Source organism: Carlito syrichta, unplaced genomic scaffold, assembly GCF_000164805.1.
Source record: "Carlito syrichta isolate Samal-C Ts95f unplaced genomic scaffold, Tarsius_syrichta-2.0.1 Scaffold301930, whole genome shotgun sequence".
Classification (NCBI taxonomy): Eukaryota; Metazoa; Chordata; class Mammalia; order Primates; family Tarsiidae; genus Carlito; species Carlito syrichta.
The window spans coordinates 780-10,730 of NW_007246026.1; the positions used below are offsets into that span (position 1 = coordinate 780).

At 48.2% G+C, this 9,951-nt stretch overlaps 1 protein-coding gene across 1 annotated transcript; it reads right to left on the minus strand.

Annotated features, from left to right (window-relative positions):
• Nucleotides 1-3,242: 3,242 nt before the first annotated feature.
• On the minus strand, nt 3,243-8,936 carry IL24 (interleukin 24). Its single transcript, XM_008055706.2, has 7 exons — nt 8,898-8,936; nt 7,776-7,841; nt 6,457-6,660; nt 5,674-5,736; nt 4,647-4,805; nt 4,240-4,314; nt 3,243-3,326 (listed from the first exon to the last, which is right to left on the minus strand). The coding sequence occupies exons 1-7, from the start codon at nt 8,934-8,936 to the stop codon at nt 3,243-3,245; spliced, it is 690 nt and encodes a 229-aa protein (XP_008053897.2).
• Between the last annotated feature and the right edge of the window lie 1,015 nt (nt 8,937-9,951).

Here is a 9,951-nt window from a genome sequence, read left to right on the forward strand (position 1 = left end):
TTCTGAATAACTCCCTAAGAAGATGCATATTTATTCCACAAGTCACATCATCTTATCCCTGAGGGGATACACCTCTGCTAGTTGGGTCTCCTCAGACCTATGCTTAGCCACACAAGTTTGGTATGATCCCCATTTAATGGCATTTCCTGTCCACATTAGACCTCAGTGTTTTCCACTTATTTAGAGTGAGACACCACCCTGAAAAACCCCAGGGCTGGCCCACTTGATGGAGCTCAGGTGCCTGTGTCTTTGCCTTCTGGAACTCAGCAGTCACACCCATGCCCCCTGTTGCCTACTGTGGAAATTCACCTGGAGAAATACTAAAATCACCTTACCCAGATCCAGTGATGCTTCTCTGATTGTTCCCAGGTGTCTGAATCTCCCTGGCCCCAGGCTCTGTCTCTGAAGACCAGCTGTGAATATGTGAGCCTCTACCACCAGCCTGCTGCCAAGATGGAGGACACTGATGCAGACGACTACATCAATATTCCTGCCTGACTCACCTCCCCACCTATCCCCCTGGGCCCAGACCACGGTGCCAATAAATCTTGTCTGTCTGCTGATTTCTGATGCCTGTTTCATTTGTTCTCAGAGCACTTCTCACCTCCTGCACCCCAACTCAACTCTCCTCCCTGTCTATCTGTGCCCTGAGCACGGCTCTACCCTCAGCTCCTCTTGCACACATTTGTAGCCCCCTGTGCTTGTCAGGTGGGCTCTGGGCATTCAGAACATTTGTTCCAATGCCAGCTGCTTCCCTTTCCAAGCCATCTAACAGGCTGTGGGATTTGCAGGGTGTGTTTCCTCAATGTCTTTGACCACAGGGTCATTGCTGCCCCAGTCTTGACTCTAGAGCAGAGGTCCCCAACTCTCGGGCCATGAACCAGTACCAGTCTGTGGCCTGTTAGGAACCAGGACACACGGTAGGAGGTGAGCAGCAGACAAGTGAAGTTTATGTTCTGTCAGATCAGTGTTGGTATTAGATTCTCATAGGAGTGTGAACCCTATTGTGAACGGCAAATATGAGGGATCTTGGTTGCACGCTCCTTATAAGAATCTAACTTCTTCCCGCTCTTCCTGGTGACATCAGAGAGGCTCCCAAGGCCTGAGAGGACAGGGCCAAATCCTGCATCCTCCACCTGATGATCTGAGGTGGAGCTGAGGCAATGATGCTAGCACTGGGGAGCAGCTGCAAATACAGATGAACATCAGCATTGAGGTTTGACTACATATCCCCTCCCCGCCCCCCCACCTCCCATCCTGTAGATAAATTGTCTTTCACGAAACGTGTCCCTGATGCCAAAAAAAGTTGGAGATCGCTGCTATAGAGCAGAGGCAACAGCTGTGAGGCCTGGGCCTCACAAATGGAAGGTTCTTGGTCTATATCATAAGGATATGCCTTAGCCCCATGAGCTAGGCAGGAACCTGGTATGAAAAGACCCCTGGGAATGTCTTGCCCTGATCTGAAGATTGGCACTTACCAGTGAGCTTCTGCTTATCTCACATCCCATGGTAAGGACAATCTGCTTTGATGTAATGATGTATTCTAAATTTTCTTTTTTGAGTTGGAGTCTCACTCTGTCACCCAGACTGGAGTGCAATGGCCGCTCCCAGCCACCGCAGCCTTGACCTGCTGGGCTCCGGCGATCCTTCCGCCTCAGCCTTCCAAGTAGCTAGAATTACAGGCGCGTGCTACCACACCTGGCTGATTTTTTGATTTATTGTAGAGATGAGGTCTTGTCAAGTTGCCCAGGCAGGTCTCAAACCCGCGGACTCAGGCAATCCACTCACCTCAGCCTTCCAAAGTGCTGGGATTATAGGCTGAGCCACCGAGCCCGGCCGTATTCTAAATTTTCAAAGCTAAGCTTGTTAGTGCTAATGAGATATGCATATATATCCATGAGTCCTCTTTATTCTGTCTCCCTACTTGATGCACATAAGTACCCTGACCTCAGCATCTTCCCTCTTTTAGAAATAGTCTTTGTCATTTCCTTATCCTTCTTCCATAACCTGGCACTGATATTGATGCAATTAACTTTGGTCTATTTTAGCCATCCAAAACTATTGCATCTCCCTGTGCTTTCAGAATGCACCCCATCTCTTGGCCAGTTCCAGACAACAAATAGCAAGGCAGGGAAGGAAAGCAATAGCAAGGCAGCAGGAGTTTCTGAGCAGGAAATGAATTTATGTCATGGAAGAAGAGGCATCCCACCCACCTCCTACATATGCTATTTCTCTTAAATTTGTGGAGCAAGGTCATAGTCGAACATTATATCTTTAGATTGATGTCAGCTACAAAGTTCAGCCAGAGCTGGTAACTATAGGATGCCCAGTCTTGCTATTGGGAAGAAGTCCTTTCTCAGCTATGCAGTACAGTCACAGGGGGCACTTGTCCAGAAACAGAAAGGAAAGGCTGTCAGACTTGAGTTGTGTTGCCTTTTATTCATTTGGAACATCATCACAGATTGGACAGTACCTCCAGGTACAATGGCAGCCTCAGCAATGTCAGCTTGACACTGGCACCCTCTCAAGTAACAGATAAGGAAAGAATGACTAGGACAAGAAAAGGAGGGCACCCAAAAGAAAGGGATGGTGGGGTGGGGCTGGTAGTATGAACGGGAAATGAAATGTTTAATGAGCATCTGCTTTGTGCTGGACACTTTAACTTACAATTTCACTTTTTATCATTTACTTTTTAAACCAGTGCCCCTCACCCACCCTCCAAAGCTCTGTCCCTGCAGACGTCATAAGCCAGTGTGAGTTCCATGCCCTAAAGTTTAAGTTTGTATCCCAGCATCCCTCATTTTTCTTAACAATCCAAAGAAAGGCAAACAACAACAACAACAACAAAAACCACAGTTTATTGAGTATTTATTGAGCATCCACCCATGGTCCCACACTGTGGGAAGGATCATGGAGAGTTAAAAGAGAAAGATGGGCACAATACTCTGCTGCCTTATGGAACTTACAGTCTCACAAATAAATATAACTTCAGTTGAAACACTGACAATAATTAAATAGAGTTGTAATAAATACAGGCATTCTCATTGTATACTATTCACAGCATCCATAGGAGTCTTCCATGATTGTCACTGGGCTGCTTAAAGAAAGATGTCTGATGATAAACTTGGGCCAAGAAGGAGATCCATGGCCAAGGATATGAAGTGCCCAGAGAACAACACAGGAAGGGACACCCACTGAAATAACACAGGGAGCAGACCAGGAGGGGATCCTGGTCTAGGCATTCAGTGCTGGTAGAATTTCTCCATCCAGGCCAAGAGAATGTCCAGTTCCCCAAAGGCTTTGATCAGAGCTGCTTCGATGTCCAACTAAAGGGAAGGAGAGTTGAAGGTTAAGGGGAAGGAGAGTTGAAGGTTGGCCATGTTAGCTATAAGTGTAGTCTTCCTCCCAACCTGCCGTGCCTAGAACAGGCCTGACTTCCGTTCATGGGCCAGCTCACCTTACAAACGACTCACCTGCCTCAATTGTCCCCCATCTGTGAGTGTTTGTCTGCTTCTGGGGTGAGGATTAGTGAACTAGTGAGTAGCAGACAGCAAGGAGGAAGCAGAAAGCCTCTGGTACCTCTAACAATAAGATGCCACAGATATCAGCGTGGAGTGGATGTGGCCTACCACCTGAGTCTACTGTGTGGATGAGGAGATGAGCCCAGGTGGCTCCTCTCTGTCACATGTCATTGCTGTTCACCATTTATTTATAGGTTGATGTATCCGTTCCTCAAAAAAGGGATCAAAATCATATTTGTTTAAAGGAGTGATTGGGAATGAAATTTGAGTTTTCTTTGTTGTCTTAATTTGGGAAAAGTCAATATAGTTTCCCTTAATTTCTTTTCACAAACTAGACCCCTTGAGCATTATGGAAAATATTGCAGATGTGTATGGGGTGGAGGTGGGGTATCTTTCTTTTTTCTCCCTTACTTCAGGTACCTGCCTAGAGTACCCATAAAACACTCTCACAGAGAAAACCTGTGAAAGCAAGTGAAATGATCTTGTAGGGAAATATAATAGCATTTTAACTTGAAAAGCTGGCAGAAAAAAGGGCCACTGAGTTTGTGATGCTTATGCATTATGGCAATTGATGCAAATATACCTGTGCCCCTGCTTAGCCGGTGGCTTTTGGGCAAGCCTGGAGGAGTCCCCTGCATTAAATTCTGCATTAGTCTCTGAGGCGCCCTCGTGTGACTGTTCAGGCTAGTCTACTTCTGTTGGATGGGCAAGACCTTACCTGTCTGAATGCTCCCCGGAACAGCAGAAATCGCCTATGCGCACTCTCACTGATGGAGAGCATCTCATCTTCCTGCTGTATAACAGGAGGGAAAAAGTTGTGTCAAGTGTTAGGTGGGAGCAGAAGCAAGCTACTTCCACTCTTCCTGGTGCTCCCAAGGCCTGAGTGGACAGGGCCAAATTCTGCATCCTCAAGGGTAGCCAATGCTGAACTCCTACCATGTGGCAGGGGGTGCATCTTTTAATTCTCACACAATCCTGCCAGGTAGGAGTGATCATCCCCATTTTACAGATTACAAAACTGAAGCCCAGAGAGGTTGAGAACCTTGAAAAGAGTCACCCAACTGATTAGAAGCAGATCTAGACTTGAACCCAGAACTGCCGGTGTCCAGAGCCTGTGCTACTCACGCTGGGTTGCAGTTGTGACATGATGACAATAAAGTTGTTGGCCAGAGAAGAAGATGACTTCATGATCCTGAATTCAACTGTTCTATTGTGGTAGTTTTTGAAAACAGTATTCAAGTAGAACTTCAGCATGGCATAGATGAGGTAACAGCTCTCAGCATCCTGGGGAGGGTCTGGGTCACTGCTGAGCCTTTGCCCACCCTGGCCCCCAAGGAACAACCCAAAGCCTCCCCATGCAAGATAAGCACAAAAGAGGCAGGGACCTTCTAAGAGGTGATGTTGAACCTTAGATCAGATGGGGCTATGTGGATCAGCAATTTTGTGTTACAGGAGGAACCCAGACTCAGAGAGAGAAGTGGCCTGCCTGAGATCAAACAGCCAGTCAGTAGCAAACACAAAGCCCAGCTCCCAGGACTCCGGACCGCCCATCTGGTTAATATTTTCTTTCTTCTACACCACACAGCCTCTCTAATATCTACGAGGAGGTGATAGACCCTGAAAAGCACTTGACCTTGGACTTGTTGGTTGAGATTTGGTGGGGAGATGACTGGAAACAGAAGAAATAAGGAGAAATGAACGTCCTTGAACACAGCAATTGCACTCTAGCACTGTGGGGAGCAGCACCTTTCAGGGATCAGGGCTCAGTACGTTTGTTACTGACTGACTAGATGGATAATGAGAAGACAGGAATGGGTGAGGGAAAAAGAAGGAAATGGAAGAGAGTAGATGCCCATTGGGTCTACGCAAACCAAAGAGAAATAAAAATAGAAGATAGGTGACAGTTCTCTAGTTCAGTGGAGAAAGATGCTTACAAGCCTCAATCCCCACCGCCTCCCCATAACACAGCACACACATACCACATAGTGATAACCCCAGACACTGACTTTCCTGGCTCACTGCCCACCCCTGTCTTGTGTAATGCCAGTCCAAGACTGAAGGTTTCCATCAGCCTCCCCTGTGATGATCCCCCATGCCCACCCATAGTAGACCAGCCCCACAGAGGGTTTGTCCTTCCCCAAGGTCTGATTACCGAGACGTTCTGCAGAACTTCCTGTTGCAGCAGCCGGACACTTGTGATGTTATCCTGAGCTTGCTTTGAGAACACAAAGAAAAGATGTCTCCAGGTTAGGAGTCAGCATAGAAACTGACTTTGCAAATATGCGCTGCTTTCTCAGACTCCTAAATCTATCCAATCTGTGAGAGGCCAGAGGGACCAGAGGAGAAACTAGGAAGGGCTGTGCTGAGCTGGCCCCTGGGGGCAGTGCACAAGGTTCCAGCTATAGAAAACTACTAAGCTTGACCAATCCCTCCACCCCACCCCCGGGGCAAATGGAATTCCAGGAGTTCTTAGAACCTAAACACGAACTTGCTGAGGGAGTTGTTTGATTCCTTGGGTCTTTTGAAACAGGACAAAATAAACCTATTTGGTTTAAGAACCACTAAGGTCAGGATTTTGCCTCCATGTTCCACATAGTGAGAAGGGGAGGGTGGGGGAGGACCAGCTGCACCCCAGAGCTGCCCCTTACCCTGGGAGCTCCCTCCACAGTCCAGTTGCTCATCCTAGTTCTTGGATTTAGAGCCAGAGAACCCATCCAGGATGAGCCTTGGTGAATCAAGCGCTCTTTCTTTCCCTTGGGCTCTGGCTATTTTACTAAAGGTTGGTCACATCTTCCTGAGTCTGTGGCACCTTCTGACTTCCCAGAGTTATCATATGGAAAACTGACTAGCAAGCTGCGGAGAGCTCAGTGATCATAAAGCCGTATCCTCCCTCCATTGTAACCCCTGCAGCTGGGTCCCAAGCAATGCTACTCACCACAGTGTCCTTCACAGCCCAGAAGGCCTCTTGCAGTTCCCGGAGCATAACCCCCTTCACTTGGCAGGGCCCAAATCGAAATTCTTGGCCCTGGGCCCCTGGCACCTGACTCCAGAGAAGGAGGATGAGACCCAGACAAGGGAGGGCAGCCATCTGCATTCGGGAGCCCATTGCCAGCAAAGGAAGACAGGAGGGCCTGCTGGAAGACAGGGAGGCATCCCTGAGACAGGCCCTCTCAGCGGGCCTGGTATATCCCCAATTAATGCTCTTTGGATCTGCCTAGGTCAACCTCAGGGCACATGGATGGGAAACCTGAGACTAAGGTGGGTCCCCTGGCTTAAAAGTGTCAAACTTGTGGCCTTGCTGGGGTGCAGTGAGGTGAAGCGGGGGTCTTTCTACTCTTCAATCTCATGCTGGCTGGACTTGCCATCTCTCTGCCTGCCCTTCCCCATTCTGGCCATCTGTACCCACAAACCCTGGAACTCCTTCCATCTCTGTTACTCTTATCTCTAGTTTCCAACTTGCTAGTCAAAATTTAACCAAGAAGAGTGAAGGAATGGGGGATCTAATGTGCCAAAGACTATGTCTAGGGAGTCTAAATCCAGGAGGATGGATGTGTGCTTAACTAGACATGTGCTTATCTGAGTTCTACCCTTAAGTCACCAGGCACACAGATGACTTTTTGTCCTCCCCAGAGGTGGCCAGCCTTGACTCCTCATCACAAGGGTTGGAGAAGTTAGTCCTGGTCCTTGGGAGGGGCACAAAGGGCAGGTCAGGGTCACACATCCACTGTGCCACCTCAAGTGACTCACTCAACTTTTGACTCTAAGCATTTACTTTTTAAGTAAATGAATAAGAGGGAGGTATCAGATTTCTAGATGAATCATCTTTAAAACCTTCCTGTAAAGTGCCAATTGGGAATGACTGCGTGAAGAGCCTCCAAGCTAGAGGAACTTAACACCATTATCTATTTATTGTAATTGTATGCAGAGAATTTCTTTCCAGCGCCTTCTCTCTTTGCCTTTTGCCTGCCTTCACTCTTTCTTTCATTCCTTCCTTCCACCCTCCCTTCTTTCCTCCCTCTCTTTCTTTCCTTCTCCCTTTCTTTCTTACTTCCTCCCACAATCATTTAAACCCTTTCTTATTCCAGGCGCTGGCCTCACACCTGAAGAAACTACTCCCCACATCTAGACTGGGAGGAAGAACAGAGAAGACCTGTTTCTGGAGCAACAGCCAACACTGGAGGCGGTACCCAGGGCTGGCAGCGCTATCCTCTGTCACATGATCTGAGCTTCAGTGTCTCTCTTAGTCAATTCTTTCAAACTCCACAGGCTTTGTAGCATCTCTTGAGAATTCCTCTCTGGGTCTCCTAGACCCCCTGGCCTCTTTCCAACAAGGCTCGATTCCTCTTGTTGTTAAACTGGACAAGCAGCTCCTCATGCAGTCACGACTTATCCTTCCATAAACACTCAAAAAGTTGACCTCTCCCTCCCCCACCAACCTCCATTTCCAAATATGGCAGCAGTCTAGGGCTTCACAGCAAAGTACTCAAGAATCCCCATTGCTTACCTCAGATCCTATAAGGAATGCTTGAGGGCCAGCTGTCCGGAGGTGGCTGGTCTTTTTGCAGAAGGGGAAAGTTGGGCAGGCACCCTCACCATTCACCAGTCAGGGGTGTAGCTGTGGATGGAAGGTTCCTGGCCCAGCTGTGAAAGTCAGTTTAAAGGTGAAGGTGTGCAGACAAGCAAAGCTTTGTGGAGATTTGGATGTATATATGGGGACTGAGGGGGGAGGGGCAGAGGAAGAAGAGGGAGGTGGAGAAAGGGAAATTGTTCATGCTTTCCTAGAGAATTACTTCATTGCCTCGTCACCTTTCACTTTAAGACAATAGGACAATGAGGAATGCAGCCCCTGACGTGAGATAAAACCTGGATCCGAGTGCAGCCTCTGCCACTGGCTATGTGACCAAGGGCAAGTCCCCTAGCTTCCCTGAGTGTCAGTTTACTGCATCCATGATTGGTAAACGTGTACACACATAAATACGTTATTATTTTGCAGAGTACACCAGTCTCCTTACTGTCGAAATAATCTAATAATCATGCCCTGTGAGTGATAGGATAATAGCCCACAGGCAAGACTAGCCTGTAAGTACCTCTCCTTTAATCAATTCATCAGGGCCAGGAATTTTAGGAGTGCTTCCTGACACGCAGCCACCCACAGTCCCTGAGCTTACAATCATTCAACCAAAATATGCCTCTCCTTAGGTTTCGGAAACCAGGAAGAATATGGAAGCGTAGGCATGATCAAGACTGGAAAACTGGAGGATTCTGGTATCCTGGTGGGTTGGCCTTGGCCTTTGTTGCTCTGCCTGGAACCACCCATGGGACACAGGCATTGTGGCATGTCAGGAGTGCCAGTGCAGCCAAGTGCTCTGACCATACCTCCACTAGCAAGGTGCGCTCGGGTTTCAGCATCCCCATGTGTCCAATGAGGGCATCAACCAAAGCTAAGAAGAGATTAGCCCCGCAACCTAAGAATTGTCTTTACATTTTTAACTGATTGGGGGAAAATCAAAAGGAAGAAAGGAAGACAATATTTTGCATGAAAGCTGTGTGAAATTCAGATTTCAGTGTCCATAAATAAAGTCTGAATGGGTCACAGCCTAGCCCGTTTGATTACATATTGTCTCTGCCGGCTTTTGTGCTGCAAAGTCACAGATGAGTAGTTGTGACTGAGACCATTTGGCCCACAGATCCTAAAATATTTATTATCTGGTCCTTTACAGGAAGAGTTTGCTGCACCTTGGTCTAAGTTACTCCCCTGTTCAAACATTCTATGAGCTTCCTTCAACCTGGGTCCAGGCAAAAGGAACAGGTGTAGGAATGTGACATAAGGGGCAGGATAACTTCCGCTAGCTCCGTGGAGAAGAAAGAACAGAGGAACAGGGGTTACTGGGGCGACCGGTACTTGGTAGACTCTCTCCAATCTCTCTGGCACAAGCACCCTCTCCCTCAATCACACACTCAGTGTCGTTTGTTTTCTTAAGCAAACAGAATACTCGCCTGCAACCCCTGGCCAGCAGCCTGTCCTGCTGTAGCTGCCACCAGCGCGAGTCCTGTGTTCCTGGAGGGCCTGAGTCTTGCCCTGAATCCCGGGCAGGGGTCCACAGCACACTCTTTGTTCCTCTTGAGGATCTAGGGCATTACTAAAAATCCCTAGCTCCTGTGGAATGAAGATACCAAGAGACAGTGATAAGACAGAAAAGAAGACCAGGTAAGGGTGTTGGGGCCATGGCTGAAGGAGGAGGAGAGGACAGCAGACAGCTAAGGCAGGAAGTTGAGAGTGAAGTTGCCGGGCTCAGTGGCTCAGCCTGTAATCCCGCGCCTTTGGGAGGCTGAGGTGAGTGGATTGTCCAAGCCTGTGGGTTCGAGACCCGCCTAGGCAGCGAGACCTCATCTCTACAATAAAAATCAAAAATCAGCCGGGCGTGGTGGC

Coding starts and splice junctions, on each gene's coding strand:
- IL24 (XM_008055706.2), bottom strand. CDS start 8,936: ATGGGGATGCTGAAACCCGAGCGCACCTTGCTAGTGGAG. Junction 7,842..8,897: donor AGCGCACCTTGCTAGTGGAG/GTATGGTCAGAG, acceptor CTTGTTGGAAAG/AGGCCAGGGGGTCTAGGAGA. Junction 3,327..4,239: donor TCCGGGGAGCATTCAGACAG/GTAAGGTCTTGC, acceptor CCTTCCCTTTAG/TTGGACATCGAAGCAGCTCT.